Below are 16,701 nucleotides of genomic sequence, written 5' to 3' on the forward strand. Positions count from 1 at the left end.
GATGATACAATAATGAAGGGATTGTTCCTCTAATATTGGGTATTGTTCTTCTTCTGGATCCACACAGTAGGATTATAAATTGGTCTTGATGGAGCTCGGCCTGTTTTTATTACCCCAGAAACACCATATACAGGACATGAGACCCGTATACACTGCACACATGGAAATATCAATAGACACACATGATATCCAGCACATGATATAACACCACCAATATACCATCTATACAGGACACAAGGGCTGTATACACTGCACACATGGAGGAGAGCTCAGCCTTTGGGATTGGTGTGAGCTTGTGCTGAGTGGACAGGCCGGGTGAGGTCCTGACCTACGTGTCATTGTCCGGCTGAAGCTTCTAGTGACAGAACTGAGAGATGAGGATCAGAGACAGCCGGGAGCAACGACAGGAACCCAATGTGTGGATCCAACTGGTAAGTGTCACTGCAAGGCCCAGAGGGGGCATAAACGCATCAGGCCTTAAGAGGACAATGACTGTAATCCATGATACATAGCAAGGGTGTAATAATTAGTGTTATGAAGCCATTTAACATATTGAAGTGTAATAATCAATGATAGTCCTGGTGGCATATTGGGGTGTAATAATTAATATTACTTGTTACCTCAGGGGAAACAATTCTAATGATCCATGTAACATAATGCCATGTAATAATTAGTGATAGTGTGTGTTACGTATTGATGTGTAATAATCATTAACAATAATCCATGTTACATATTAGAGTGTAATAACTACTGATAATAATCCATGTAATATACTGGGGAGTAATAATTACTAATAATCCATGTTATATATTGGGGTGTAATAATAATTCATATAATATATTGGGGAGTAATAATAATCCATATAATATATTGGGGAGTAATAAGAATCCATATAATATATTGGGGAGTAATAATAATCCATATAATATATTGGGGTTTAATAATAATCCATATAATATATTGGGGTGTAATAAGAATCCATATAATATATTGGGGAGTAATAAGAATCCATATAATATATTGGGGAGTAATAATAATATATATAATATATTGGGGAGTAATAATAATCCATGTTATATATTGGGGTGTAATAAGAATCCATATAATATATTGGGGTTTAATAATAATCCATATAATATATTGGGGTGTAATAAGAATCCATATAATATATTGGGGAGTAATAATAATATATATAATATATTGGGGAGTAATAATAATCCATGTTATATATTGGGGTGTAATAAGAATCCATATAATATATTGGGGTGTAATAATAATCCATATAATATATTGGGGTGTAATAATAATCCATATAATGTATTGGGGTTTAATAATAATCCATGTTATATATTGGGGTGTAATAAGAATCCATGTTATACAGTATATTGGGGTGTAATAATAATCCATATAATATATTGGGGAGTAATAATAACCCATATAATATATTGGGGAGTAATAATAATCTATAATATATTGGGGAGTAATAATAATCCATATAATATATTGGGGTGTAATAATTATATAATATATTGGGGTGTAATAATAATCCATATAATATATTGGGGTGTAATAATAATCCATATAATATATTGTGGTGTAATAAGAATCCATATAATATATTGGGGAGTAATAAGAATCTATATAATATATTGGGGAGTAATAAGAATCCATATAATATATTGGGGAGTAATTATTATTGCTAATCCATGTAACATTAGGGGTGTAATAATTATTGCTAATAATTGATATAACATATTGGGACATAATTTTTGATGATCAATGTAAAATATTGAGATTTAGTAATTCTTCATAAATATGAATGTAACATATTAGAGAGTAATTATTATTGTTTATTTATATAGCACCATTAATTCCATGGTGCTTTACATTTGGGGAGTAATAAGTATTAATAACTATGCACATAACACATTGGGGTGTAATAGTAATCCATTTATCATACTGGGGTGTAATAATCCGTGATAATAATCCATGTAACAAATTGGGGTATAATAATCAATGATAGTCCATGTTGTATATGGGGGAGCTATCACCATGTACCGTAATAATTAGTAGCAATAATTCATGTTACATATTGGGGTTTAATAATTAGTAACGCTAATCCATGTTACATATCGGGCTGATATTATTGTTTATAATACTCCGTTTTACATTTTGGGTATAATTATTATTGATAATAATCCATGTTTCGTGTTGGGGTATAATAATTATTGATAAAAACCTATGTTATATATTGGGGTGTAATAATTCTTGGAAATAATCCATTTTACATATTAGAGTGTGATTATTCATAAAAATGCATGTTCTATATTGGGGCATAATAATAATTTATTATAATTCAGGTAACATTTTAGGGTGTAGTTATAGATAATAATCTGTGTTACATATTGAGGTATAATAATAAATAGGTATAATAATTATTGATAAAACATGTTAGAGATTGGGGTGTAATATTTATTTATATTAATCCATGTTTTGGGGTGTAATGGTTAATAATAATAATTCATGTTATATAATAGGGTTTAATAATTATTATTAATACTATATTTTACATATTTGGGTGTCAAATTCTGGATAATAATCCATGTTACATATTGCATATTGGGGTGTAATAATTATTAATATTTATCCATGTTACATATTGGAGGAATTATTTTATAATAATAATCCACATTACATATTGGGGTGCAATAATACTCCATACTACATATGTGTTACTGTAACATACATAACTAATCCATGTGACCTATTGGGATGTTTTTATTATTGATTATACTCCATGTGTGTGTAATAATGATTGATAATAATCCATTATATATATTGGGGTGTAATAATATTCTGTATTACATATTTGTATGTAATTAATAATAATACTACATGTGACATATTGAGGTCTAATAATTATTGATAATAATCCATGTGACATGACATATACACATATACAGAGTTATATATTGGGGTGTATGATATGAATTCTTGATACTCTGTGACATTTCGGGGTGTATTAGTGATAATAGTCCATTCCGGTCACAGGCACACCAGATGAATCTCCTTTCCTGGGCGGTTGGGCTGCGGCCCACATTTAGGCCGTGTTTATACATTTCAGATTTTGGGCCCAAAACCAGATGGGAGTAAAGGGAGTGAAATCTAGAGATCAGAAACTTTTAGCACATTTCACTCCAACATATCCATTCATTTAGATTGATGGTCACAGCGCCATGACGTTCAGGGTGAGCACCATATTAATACGGCCCCTTACCCTTAGTTTAGCTCGCTGTAGGGCCCTGTGATATGTGTGATAGTATTATATAGTATATATACAGACATGGGCCTGCGCTGATCAGCCAGAGCACTGGATATCTGGTGACAATGGCGCAGCCTGGGGTCGGATATATTATGCAATGGTCATTTTTTGATGTCTTGAAGCAAAAGAAATGAGCAAGCGTAAGGATGTGAGTGAGTGATGGTGACAGGGTCGTCTTACGCCGGACACCACTGGACACCTGCACGGATCTTGGTTAGTCCAGGTCTTGATGGGTCAGAGCACAAGGTACAATAGTAGGCTGATGGAGTATAGTAGGTGACATATAGATATTCAGATTCCTCCAGGTGTCTGGCGCTCTAAGTTGAGCTGCAATACCAGCCATGACCATACTTGGAGGGTGCGCTGTCTTTACACCTTCCATCTAATCTGTTGCTGCCCCTTTAAGGGCTCGTTCCCACAATGTAACACGTCGCTCATTCTGACATGTATACACGTGTCAGAATCAGCGCTTCAAAACAGAATCCCATTGACTTCAATGGGTTCCGTCCTACGCGCGCTACACATTGAAATCAATGGGATGCTTTTTAACCCATTGATTTCAATGTGTTATGCGCATTAAACGGAACCCATTGAAGTCAATGGGATTCTGTTTTGAAGCGCTGATTCTGACACGTGTCAGAATGAGCGACGCGTTACATTGTGGGAACGAGCCCTAAGGGTCTTCATATATTGCGAATGACCCCCGTTGATTTTTTATTGTCCCCATTTCGCAGGTTACCTAAAGGGACTCTCCTAAGGAGCTGGCTCACCAAATCCCGTCCCCGGCTTCTTCTCTTCATTGCTGGATTAAAAAGACCTCAGGTCACCCTTATGAGGAGGAAGAGGATGAAACGCACCAAAGTTGCAAAGGCCACGTAAGCGGTAAATAGAGTAAAAGTGGGGAGGGAATGTGGGGAGAAACATTGAACATCTGATACATCTCCACCTATTCTTACCAGGTTGTTACAGCACCAGACCTCCAGTTGTGATCAGCGGGACCAGTACACTGCACTAATAATTCCCATCATAGATATAGGGGGCGACCCTTCATCCATAGCTACTGCTGTGCAATAGAAGCCATGCTGTATACCGTGTGATCTCCAAGATCCATATATAAGGCCTTATTCACACAACTGCACAGAGTCCAAGTCAGCATCAATGTGGGATCCTTTTTTTTCGAGTTGAGTCTGAAAATGGAGCTGTGTTCTGATCCGTCAGATAGTACAACATGCTATATTTTTGATGGATCATGTACAGCACCCAGTAGTGTGAACAGAGCCTAAATTATATACAGAGAGCTCCCCCTAGTGGTGGCGGCACAGTCAGGATTTACAATAGAAGGCTATACTGAATCAGCTCCATCATATGACCCCTGTGGCCCCCTGACAGACCCTAATAACCTATAATAGGGCCCATCAGGAAGCTGAACAAGTTCCCCATAGAAGGCTTCATCTGCAGTGCGCCCCCAGCTGGTGTCTAACCAGTGCAGTCAATAACGGGGATCTCACCATTAAGGTGTAGGGGGTAACTCTGCTAGTATTAGGCAGGTGAATCTTGGATTTGGGGTCTCGCTTATACCAGAAGTTGTTCAGGCCTAAAATCAGGCACATCTGTATTTCCAGTTCTCTTGATGCAGCCTGCAGTGTAAAGAATGGCGGCTTACAATGATGGTTGTGCCCTAGTAGTCTCTAGAGTAGTTTCTACTTCAACACAGCCCCACCCACTACTGCAACTTAGCCCTACCCATAATTTACACACCACTCCGCCTTTTACTGCAACACTCCACCCACAAATGCAAAACAGCCCGGCCCAGACTGTTGCTGCTGCCCTGGTATTCAGACAGCAGAGGGTTAATAATTCCAGTCTCGAGTTAGAAGGGATCCTAGGAGTTGGAGTGTTTTTCTTTTCTTGTGGTCATGTGATCCCTCCTGGCCAATCAGCACAGAGGGAAGCCCCTTATTACCATATACATCTGTACTGTGGGCGTTGGTTTGTAGCTAACAGAGGCGGCCATGATGAGGGATTCTCCGTACTGTGAATCTTTCATGATCGTCCTCATTCACCACCAATTGTCTGATTTAATCTTCATAGGGTAGCGCCCACAACCACCACCAGAGGGCGACCACTTATATAACTGCAGCTCTCTGCTGGGGGGTTGGATTGGCCCCACATAGGATGCCTAGCTGTTTCTAGGGTGTGAAGTCGCCATGTGCCTGTTCTCAGAGTACCGCATGTCTTTGCAGAGTGAGTGCCCGGTCCCCCCATTTTCCAGAAGAAGTGCTGGCCAGGCCAAGGGGAGACGTCTGGAGCTGCCACCAGTCACGAAGACGAGAAGACTAAGGGAATGTGGACAAGGCAGCCGGCAGTCTGGACTACCATAAGTGCCCAGCCCATGTCTGAACCTACAATACAGTCTGATTGTATGTACACACAGCCTGAGTCATTACTGTACCCCTGAAGGGGCATAGTCTGGTGGGAGGAGCCTGACAGAAGGCTGTCATGGTGGGAGGAGTCTCATAAAGAAGTTGCTCTAATAAGGAGCATCATACAAAGGGTTACTCTAGTGGGAGGAGCATCAAAGACGGCATGTGAAGGTAGGAGGAGTCTCACAAAGGGTAGTCCACAGTGGGAGGAGTCTCACAATGGGTAGCCCTCAGTGGGAGGAGGCTCACAAAGGGCAGCCCTCAGTGGGAGGAGTCTCAGAAGATTGATCTGATGAGATGCATGATACAAATGGGTTGCTGTAGTGGGAGGAGTGTCTAAGAGGGTCACTCGGAGGAGGGGGATACCACGGAGGGCCACTCTAGAGGGGTGGGGGAGCCTTTAGACGGTCGTTTCACTGGTATGTGCTGGGCCTCTACATCTCTACCATGTATTCCTACCACTACAGGAAAAAAACAAAACAGTGACCGCAGCTCTAGCTGTAACTGGAGTATAACACATTGTAGGACTTCAGAAACCGCAACTCTGAAAGGCACTAGAGTATTATGTATGGCGTAACAGCAGAACTTTGACTGCAGCTCTAGATGTGACTAGAGTAGATGACACAATCACATACACTTTTCACCTAGAGAGGTAATGGGCGCACGGCGCCTCCATCTTTATTCGTCCTCTGGGGCACAGGGTACACCCCCTCCCCCTGGTACTATTTTACACTTATTATTTTATACATCATCACCGGACATGGAGAACTGCCGGTGAATCCTCTCATATCGCTGCAGCTCTTTCTGTGACACAGACGGCTGAAGACGCTCCGCTGCTCGCAGCAAATGCTCCAGACGAAGGACGAGCTCTGGCACTGGTTCATCCGTACCTGGAAGGAGATGTGAGGATTAGTAAACCTGACCTCGCCCTGCTCACACAGCTGAGTGTTGTATCAGCCCGGTCTGCCCACAAACAGGAGGGAGAAGGGGCGTGGTGTAGATGGGAGTGCAAGTAACTAAGCAATCCCAAGGTGAGGATATGCTGCACGTCTCTCTGCTAAGGTCAGAATACCCCTTTAACCTCTCACCACCCTTCCCTCTTACTTTCTGACTCTGGCTCCCCCATAATGTTGAGTGACACCCCCCATAGCCCTGGCCCTCCCTCCGCCACATCCTCACCTTCCTGTAGGCGCTGCACCTTCTCTTTGATGGCGCTCATCATGGCATCAGCACACAGAGCGTAGAGGTCGGCCCCGGTCAGGGCCGCAGGACAGAACTGTAAGACATGAGACAGGTCCACTGCGGGGTCCAGAGAGAATCTGCCAGAGCGGAGAAAGATCCATAAGTGGAGACCCCTCACCAGGCATCACTGCCGGAACCCCAAAACCTGGAGTCACATGATAGGGCTCCAGTATGACACCAGACTCCCCGTACAGCGATACTCTAGTGACTAGCCTGGAGATCCATGTAATGGGAGACGACCCACCTGCACATTATGGCTTCCACTTTCCCTGGTGCAGGTGACCTGTCTGGGATCGGGGGGCTCCACATGATGGGGGAAGGGGGAAAGGGAACTACTCACTTGCGTGTTATGGCTTCCAGGACCTTCAGTTGGGAGTCTCGGTTTTCATTTAATCCAACATACACCAGCTTATCAAATCTGAGGGGCAAACAGAGAGGAGAGATGAAGACCAGATGGCATACCCCTCCCCCAATATCCTCAATGTGACATCTCTCTAGTTAACAGAAAGGTATGGACTAATGGTTCTACTAAACATCATAGTAAACAGGGAAGTGAGGACTCCTCCATTAGTACAGTAGCAGTCAGGGGTCCCAGCACATCCCCCACACCCTGACTACATACAAGAGCCTGGCCCCCACCTCGCTCTTGGTCTTTCAGTCTTCTGGGCATGTACTTCCCATCATGTCACCTTTAAATTTCTGAATTTGTTCTCACAGGTGAAGATCACATGACAGGAAGTTCATCTACCAAAAACTGAGTAGGTTAATGTTACCATGACAACTCCAGAGCAAGCACAATACCCAGATGGGTGCAGCAGGAAGATCAGGAGAAGGTGAGGACATAACAAGGCGCCACCTAAACATACAGCGCCCTGATAGTGGCCCCTGAGGGGAACAGACACAACATGGTTACCTCCCAGGCCGGAGCAGAGCGGGATCCAGCAGATCAGGACGATTTGTGGCTCCGATAACAAACACATCACTAGAGGAGTGAAGCCCGTCCATCTCAGCCAGCAGCTGGGACACCACCCTATGGACAGAGTCACATATAGAAGGAGTAAGGGGTCTGGAGGTGCACGGGGGCATTGTGGACCGGAGTTGGGGTTATAGGCATAGCCTGATACTCATAGGTTCTAAGTGTAGGGATACCAGGATAAGGACACTTGGCAGACATGTCCCCACACCCTGGAGACTGTACTGGGTGAGGACACATTCTATATGGTCTTACGGTGGTCAATAGTGTTATGGGAAAGGGAAAAGTCCACAAGTGTTAGCAGAAGATTCAATACATATATAGTATAGGAGGACATGGATGTCAGCATGTGGATGTGTCACGACTCAGGCAATACAGTGCAGCGGTGAAGATTACAGATCAGGCATAGTGCAGTCGGGGTCATTAGGGGGCTTCATCTTACACTTATAGGAGAATCTTTAAGACATTAACCCTCTTCCTAACACAAGTCTCTCATCCTGGGCTCTATACCTCTAGTCCCGCTGCACTGTGTAGACTGAGTCATCTCACCACAAGCATGGCTTTAGAGGGGATGTCAAATAATATAAATAGGTGAGGGCAGGATTAATACTGCTGTGAATGTGTGTGTATATATTACATAGACACATATCTATCTATATAACTCATCTCACCGATCCATCACACCTCCTGAGTCCCCACTTCTCCCTCTGTTTGGCGCCAATGAGTCCAACTCATCAAAGAATATAATGCAAGGAGAAGCTGCTTGAGCCCGGGCAAAGACTGTAGAGAGAGGAATATGAGGACAGGGCGAGCACAGGCATGATAGACACGGCGAGGAGGGTGAAGCACAGGCATGACAGACACGGCGAGGAGGGTGAAGCACAGGCATGACAGCACAGGTATGACAGGCACGGTGAGGAGGGTGAGCACAGGAAAGAGAGAACAGAGACAGGACAATGGGCAGAGATTTAGGAGACAGTGTACAGGGACAGAGGACAATGAGGAGAGCACAGGCGGAGGATTCGGGGTCTGTCGCTTCTCTCACCTTCTCGGACGTTCTCTTCACTTTGTCCGACATACATGTTAATTAATTCTGGTCCCTTAACACTGCAAGAAGAACAAAATCCTGAAAACCAAGGAGCAGACATGTCCAGGTGCACTACAATAACTAGAAACCTCCAACATAACCCCTTATCTAATGAATAATGACTTCATAAGCGGTATGATGGAGCTCCACACTAAAGCCGTGTTCCCACTGCACAGAACCCACCACAAAAATGCAGCAGTACCTGAGGAAGGTCATGGCACATTCTGTAGCAACAGCTTTGGCCAGCAAGGTTTTTCCTGTTCCTGGAGGACCGTAAAGCAAAATCCCCGACCTACTAAGCCCCAAGGCCAGCATCTCAGGGTGTTCAAGGGGAAACTGCACTGTGTCCAAGAGCTGACGCTTAGCATCCTCTAGTCCACCCACATCCGTCCAGTGCACACAGGGAACCTGGGGGAACAGAGACATCAGACCTAAACAGCGCATCAGTCTATTGTGGGGGAGTCAGTCACTTAGCATCTGTCCTTGTGTAATGTGACGCAGGATACCGAGGCTGGTTGGGGTAAGGTGGCGCTCTACTACTACACCTATATTGTTGGCATACATTGATACAGCTAGCGTATTTATGGATCCACTGGTGGTATATTAATCCATTCATTTCTATGGCCATAGGGTTACACAGATCAGTATCCAGGCCATAGAAATGAGGTGCAAATTATGAATCCGATCCCATTCGAGGCTCAGTCCATTCATTCAAGTGTATGAGCCCACGAAAAACACAGACTGCACTGATGCCAATAGTATCATTTTTCTGGACATGTGCACCGCAAACAGACCTGTAAGTGTCGACTTAGTAAGGTCTAGATTCTGGTGCTGGATTGCCCTGGTCAGGGCTGGTGTCATCTGTAGCTAGGGGCATTTAGGATGTTAACAGGAAGATGCATTGTGTCCCCTGTTCTATCCTTGGGAGTCAACTATTTGTAGGTGCCGCAGCCTGGACTCACCTTAGGGGCACCAATGGCTTCTGAATGAGCCTCCTGCAGTTCAGTAAGAGCACAATCCAAATCCTGAGATGTGACGGGGAAGCCAGCAGCCAAGAGGCCTTCTTCATCCTCTTCTGAGAGTGCACTACAAGGACAAGCAGAGTTATAACATGGGAGCAAGACCAAAAAAAGAGGGAGAAAAGAGATGAAACCAGGTAAAGGAGGAGGAACGAGTCAAGGTGACAGGGGTAGGGTCTGGGCCAAGTGGAAAAGGCCTGGCCGAGGGGGCAAAAACAGTAAAAGCAACAGATGATGAAATCCTGAATATACTATCAATATGTGGAGGGGAAACTAACCAGGAATTACGGATTCTGGTGCAGGAGATGCGCCCGGCTCTTGACAGCAACGCACAGAGATCCCCAACCACAAAACCCTGGAGAAGACACAAGGACGAGTCACGTTCACGGCTTCCCCCGATGTCATTGTGAACTCTTAGAGGCAGGTCACATATACACTGATGTAGCAGAGCCGACTCGCTACACTACATCAGTTTCCAGGTAAAGCCACAGCTATAGCCGGCAGGCAAAAGGGTAAGATAAATGACAAACTCAGCTCCTCTATATCTGTGAGGTTTCCATCTACACCAGTCCAGGCTCCTACAATAGGGGGCGCCACCTCCTTACTGATCAGACCAAGCTGTAAAATAAGTCAATGACCATTTGTGATATTCTCACCGCAGTCCTGCGCGCCAGGTGAGAGAGGTCCACATCTCTGCTGAGTGGGAGCGGAGCGGTCAGTACAGTGAGGAGGGACAGCCGCTGCTCTTCTGTCGGGGCAGTCAGGGAAACCTCATGTAGGAAGCAGGACTGGAGATCCAGAGGGACCTCTTGTGCTCGAGACGTAGTGGCTACCACTAGGAATGGCGGCTCCCTGCAAAGAGACAGCCTGTATGACCATTGTGACCACTGAAGCGAAAGAGAGTGCATTCACCGCTATCATACAGAGGGACGGCAGATACCGATTTGTGTGACTAGTCTCGAGCAGGAGACTGCACAGAGCAGAGACGACTCTTGTGTCCTCTCCAGACCCATCTCTGTCCTTCCCCAGCAGATCCAAGTGACATAGCAGCAGGATGCAGGGTCGGCAGTCTTGGGCATTAGAGAAGACGGAGCATAGACGTGAGATGCTGCTGGCGCTGCTGTCCCGGCAAAGTCTTGCACACTCCACCTGAAAAAATCACAAGGCGAGTCCCACAGGCAAGTTCTGAAGATGTTGCCAAGTGTCCCCAAAAAGATGCAGAATACCAACCTGATACAGGTGTAAATTCAGCCGGCTGCATGCAGCTCGCACCACCGTTGTTTTACCACTGCCTTTAGGACCAGTTAGAAGAAGGCGACCTCCGACCCTAAGGACATCGCTCCTGGGAAGAGAACAGTGTAAGGAGAACAGCGGCTAGAGCTGGGGTCTCAGGGTATGACAACTTACATGCTCTGCACATGAGGCAGGAGTATCCGACAGATGTCATCCACTGTGTGCGACAGGCCGGCCGGGTATAAACTACTCCAGAACACGTGACCATCCCGGGATGGAAAAGAGGGGACAAAGCTACATACGGTGCCCACCTGTCATATGACACAGAGGCCATTGTGAGGACACGGGAGATCATAGACAGAGACGACACATGTGCTATGTGTATTATAACCTGATAGAGGGTGGTATGGCTGGCGCTGGCCACGTAGCCCTCACTGTCTTGCTCTCCCTCGATTTTCTGCACCTTAAAGTAGAGGTCAGGACACCTGGAGAAAGATATGGGAAGGGAAGACTTCATACATGTGAACGCATGTGCAACCATAGATCCAGGTATACATATATGTCATGACTTACACTCACAGACCAGGCTGATATACATGTCAATACGCGAGTACTAAGGGACTGTTCCATCCTGACACATTCAGAGCGGTGGAAAGTGTCAGGAAAATGAAGGGGTCAGAAGCAGAGGTCCACCTCACGACCCTCCTCATTTTTGGCTATCTCCCTTCAGTTCACTCCCTGGTGCTAGCCAAGTTCCATTGATAAATACCATCCAAAAGCAAGACATCTGCACATTGAGTGAAGGGGGAGAGTCTGTTCTGTCTTCACACAGTGAATGGAGAGGGGAGGGGCTGATTCTCTTCACAGACTCACAAATCTGCAAACTGCTGGCTCTGTGCAAAGGAATGAACATTCTGCAAATCTCTTATCTTACAATGGTCTTTACTGTACTAGTATTTACTTCTGGCTGATTTTGTGGTTACAGTCGGATATTATTCACAGACTGCAGCAGCTTTCCTGACTGTGCTCATAGATTGCTCTTTTCCTGTGTTATGCCTGCAATCCAGTCTCCTTGGGCCTCCTAAATTACCATCACTTGGGCCTTTCTCAACTATTTTTTGCTATTTTACAGTTATTCCGGGCAGAATTACATGTAGATAAACCAGTAGTGATTATAATGGATTGGGAAGGGGCAGTCTGCTCCTGAGGGTAAGTTCACACAGAGGTTTTTGGTCCGGAACCTGAGGCGGAGGCCGCCTCAGGTTCTGGACCAAAAGCTGTACACTGCACTGGCATCAAGTCGCGCGCTCTGCTCCGGATTAGGCCCAATGAATGGGCTAGTCCGGAGGAGGGAGTGTCTTCAGGTCGAATCGTGAGGTGACTCGGCCTGAAGAATGAGCACCTTGCTTCTTTTTTCCAGGAGTCGGAAGAAACGGCTCCTGGAAAAAACTCCTGAGCGGCTCCCATTGATTTCAATGGGAGCCGTCTTTTTGGTCAGAATTTTGAGGCGGATACAGTCTCAAAATCCTGACCAAAAAAACTCAGTGAACTTACCCTTATTATACACGCCTATAGCCTCAGGGGCCAATGTCAAATGTGCTGCAGCCTGACTAAGGCTATTGGCAGCAGAAAACTGATGTTTGACCATGTTTGAAGAAGACTTATACAGTTGTAAAAAACACTGACCCATTGAGACCCTGCAGATATTTCAACTTTTCATGAAAACTCAGGTACCATTTAACCTCTTCCCGCCGACGGCATTTTTTGATTTTCGTTTTTAACCCCCCCCCCCCTTCCAAACCCCATAACTTTTTTTATTTCTCCGCTCCCAGAGCCATATGAGGTCTTAATGTTTGTGAGACAAATTTTTCTTCATGATGCCACCATTATTTATTCTGTACAATGTCCTGGGAAGCAGGGGAAAAAATTCAGAATGGGGATTTAAAGAAAAAGTACTTTTGTGCGATTTTCTTACGGGCTTCGTTTTTACCGCGTTCACTGTGCAGCCAAAATAACATGTCACCTGTATTCTGTGTTTCGGTACGATTCTGGAGATACCAAATTTCTATGGTTTTATTTACATTTTAACCCCTTAACAAAAATCCAAAACTATGCCAAATTTTTTTTTCTTCTAAAAGTCGCCATATTCTGACACCTGTAACTTTTTTATACGTCCGTGTACAGGGGCATAGGGCGTCTTTCTTTGCGGGGCCGAGTGTATTTTTAGTTCTACCATTTTGGGGAACGTTTATTGCTTTGATCATTTTTCTATTCAAATTTATGTCAGGCAAAACTGTGAAAAAATGGTGGTTTGGCACTTTTGACTTTTTTCCCGCTACTGTACAGGAAAAATATTTTTATAGATTTGGCGTTTTCGGACACAGGGATACCTAATGTGTAGGTGTTTCACAGTATTTGAGTATTTTTATATGTGTTCTAGGGAAAGGTAGGTGCTTTGAATTTGTAATACTTTTTTTATATTTATTAGACACCCCCCCCTCAGGGGTCTTGAACCCCAGGGGGTCTGATCACTAATGTAATGCATTACAATGCTAATGCATTGCAAAAAATCGTCATTTCTTTTGCAGGCTGCTTTATTCCTTTACAAGGCTCCCGGCTGTCATGCCAACGTGACGTCGGGCCTGGAGCTTGCTCCAGGTGCCGGCGATCACTGGCAAAATGGCGCCTCAGTCAGCTTTGACTTCCCGGCGACCGCCATAGTTAAACACCCGGCATCCAGTGTACTATTACGGCAAATGTCGGGAAGGGGTTAATGTCCATTATTTTCATAAATAGTAGTGTGAACCCAGCCTTACCAACCTTACTGGGATCTGTGACTTGTTGATCTGAAATTCAGAATGTGAGAGACAGGAGACGCACAGGACATCACCGACCTGAATGGCCCTAAACAAAGAGAAACCATTACTGAGCAGGAAAAGACGACCAGCATGAACAATAAGAACAGGGTCCGGGCCCCGGAAATATTAGGTAAGAATCTACAATACAAATTTTCGCCATATGTCTGAGATGCCGGTAAAGGAAAGGGCCTTGGGTTGACATTCCAGGTATATGATGTATAACCGTGCAGGGGCTGACCTGGGTGTCTGGAAGTGCTGACACAACGCTTGCTGGAACGTAGCGTCACTACTGTAAGCCGGAGACTTCACCACAGCTACGTGAGCCAACTTGGCAATCGGAGGCTCCACTAGAGCAGATCGACCTTCCTGTGTGGGCTCGGTGCTGAACCGCTGTCATGGAGGAAAGAACAAGAGGGATCAGTAAAGGTGAATAACGTGTGGGATTATTACGTATCTCAGGTTCATTCCTGGTATGTGGACAGTTATGTGGACATGAGGCACCATCCTGATTATATCCATCCATGTGGTGAGCTCAGTCCAGTGCTCACCTGTATCAGGACCTCACTGACAGAGCTAGTACCAGAAGTCAGGTTGAAGGCGAGAGTGGCAGATATGACGGCGGTGCCAGCTGCCACACTCCCGGGATAGGTGGGCTCATCTCTCGATGCCAGGCAGGGATTACTCAGCAGGTGATTGTACTTGTGTGGATGCCCCAACCAGAGCTCTGCGGCCACTATCATCGCCAAGTGCCGGCCCCTGTTAGCCTGTGCTGGAGTCTTCCTTGTGGTGCTCCTGTCCTGTGGTAGAGACACCCACACCCACTCCCGGTGGTACAAGCCCAGTGCCCGCAGCTGCTTCCTGCTGACCCATAAGGCAGAGCTCCGATCCACAGGGCCCCCAACTTCCTGCAGCCTCCCGGCCCGGACCAGTGACTCAGCATCAATCGGGGCTACACGGAGCTTCAGTGGAAGTGGGGTCCGAGCAAAACTGGATACCAGTGGAGAACGGAGATCAGGGGTGACTGCAGCGCCGTCCAGAAAACTGACAGAACTGTCCGTAACCAGACTGTCCGAGGAAGGAGCTCCAATGTGACTTCCCTGGGATCCCCCTTCCTCCTCTCGCAGTCCTCCCAGGGTTCCCCTCTTATCCTCTTGCTTATCTATCAGGGACCTCGTGCCCTCCTCCTGTAGTCTTGCCAGATGGCCCCTCTCCTCTTCCCACTGACCTCTCGGGGGCCCCCCTTCCTCTACCTGCAGTTCTCCCAATGGTTCCCTCTCTTCTTCCCAGAGATCTCCTGGGGTCCCCCCTTCCTCCTCCTGAAGATCTCCTGGGGGGCCCCTTTCCTGCAGTCCTCCTGAAGGCCCCCTCTCTTCCTCCCACAGATCTCCAGTGGTTCCCTCCGTCTCCCCACGTTGATTTTCCAGGGGTTCCCCTTCCTCCACCTGCTGTCTTCCCAGTGGCCCCCCATTTTTGTTATGTTTACCCCAGTGTCCCCGGTCTTTCTCCTGTGGCCCCTCTTTCTCATGCACTCCCCAGGTGCCCCCCTCATATTTCTGACCCCTCTGGGCACCCCCTTCATTCTCCTCACTATTTTGGGACCCCCCTCTTCCCCCCATGTTGCCCCCCTTCACTTCTATGCGGCTGATGCGAGTGTTTGGCCCCAGGATGCCCTGGAGGGTGGGCCGGGTGTCTAGTATCACGGCTCCGGTCTCTGGCAGCACCTCCCCCCGGCGGACAAGCAGTGGTCCCCGGGGAGTCGGCGTCCTGCGGCTCGGCACCCCCAGCAGAACCCAATCCAGGGCCGGGGGCGAGCTGAGCAGGAAGCGCCGCGGGGTCAGGGGGCCCCTGGTCCGAACGAACAGCAGAGGGCCCCCCGGACACCGGGAATCAGCCATACCGGACACTTCCGGGATCAAACTACAACCGGAATCGGCGCCTTATAATGACGTCGTGACAGGCTACATGCCGGCCATGTTTGTGTAGCCCAGCAGACCTCATGAAGCTATAATACATTGCTCGTGGGCGGGGCTTCCCTGTGATTACGCAACCATTATGGGCGGGGCTCATTCTCCTTGACCATGGGGGCCTATTCCTTGGCCTATATTCACACTAGGTGTATTTATTGTGGAATTTCACCACAATCATTACTATGGCAACAATGAAATGTGCAGAATCCACAGAGAAATGTAGCACTTGTAGGTTCATTCCAGATTGTCAGGCTGGGGCCACACAGTCATACCGACCAACTTTTGAAGAACAGAAAGAGAGATAAAATCTGCGGTGCGCATTGCGCGCAGCTGCAAATTTAGCCCCGCCCGCTTTTAAGTTGACTCCGCCCATTCTCATTCATTTTCCGTATACCCCCCCACACAGTATAATCCTCCTACAGTCACCCAGACACTATATGTCCCCACATTATAATGTCCCCTCCAACTGCCCCACAGTATTAAAGGGATTCTACCATTAAAAATCTTTTTTCTGTGGCTAACACGTCGGAATAGCCTTTAGAAAGGCTATTTGTCTCTTACCTTTAGATGGGATCTC

The 16,701-nt window shown here is 46.1% G+C and overlaps 1 protein-coding gene and 1 long non-coding RNA gene across 2 annotated transcripts; one reads left to right on the top strand and one right to left on the bottom strand.

Moving 5' to 3' along the window:
* Positions 1-129: 129 nt before the first annotated feature.
* LOC142196549 (uncharacterized) lies at positions 130-5,749 on the top strand. The gene is made up of 3 exons (XR_012715263.1): positions 130-431; positions 4,057-4,204; positions 5,566-5,749. It is a non-coding gene; the product is annotated as an uncharacterized LOC142196549 (long non-coding RNA).
* A 658-nt stretch (positions 5,750-6,407) lies between these two features.
* PEX6 (peroxisomal biogenesis factor 6) lies at positions 6,408-16,052 on the bottom strand. The gene is made up of 17 exons (XM_075269500.1): positions 14,706-16,052; positions 14,396-14,547; positions 14,120-14,203; positions 11,691-11,784; positions 11,474-11,610; positions 11,297-11,408; positions 11,007-11,215; positions 10,723-10,918; positions 10,345-10,421; positions 10,010-10,133; positions 9,250-9,455; positions 9,006-9,067; positions 8,632-8,740; positions 7,901-8,017; positions 7,328-7,405; positions 6,925-7,064; positions 6,408-6,635 (listed from the first exon to the last, which is right to left on the bottom strand). Exons 1-17 carry the CDS (start codon positions 16,050-16,052, stop codon positions 6,487-6,489), a joined length of 3,393 nt encoding a protein of 1,130 aa, XP_075125601.1. The 3' UTR covers positions 6,408-6,486.
* Positions 16,053-16,701: the final 649 nt, after the last annotated feature.

Source organism: Leptodactylus fuscus, chromosome 3, assembly GCF_031893055.1.
Source record: "Leptodactylus fuscus isolate aLepFus1 chromosome 3, aLepFus1.hap2, whole genome shotgun sequence".
Classification (NCBI taxonomy): Eukaryota; Metazoa; Chordata; class Amphibia; order Anura; family Leptodactylidae; genus Leptodactylus; species Leptodactylus fuscus.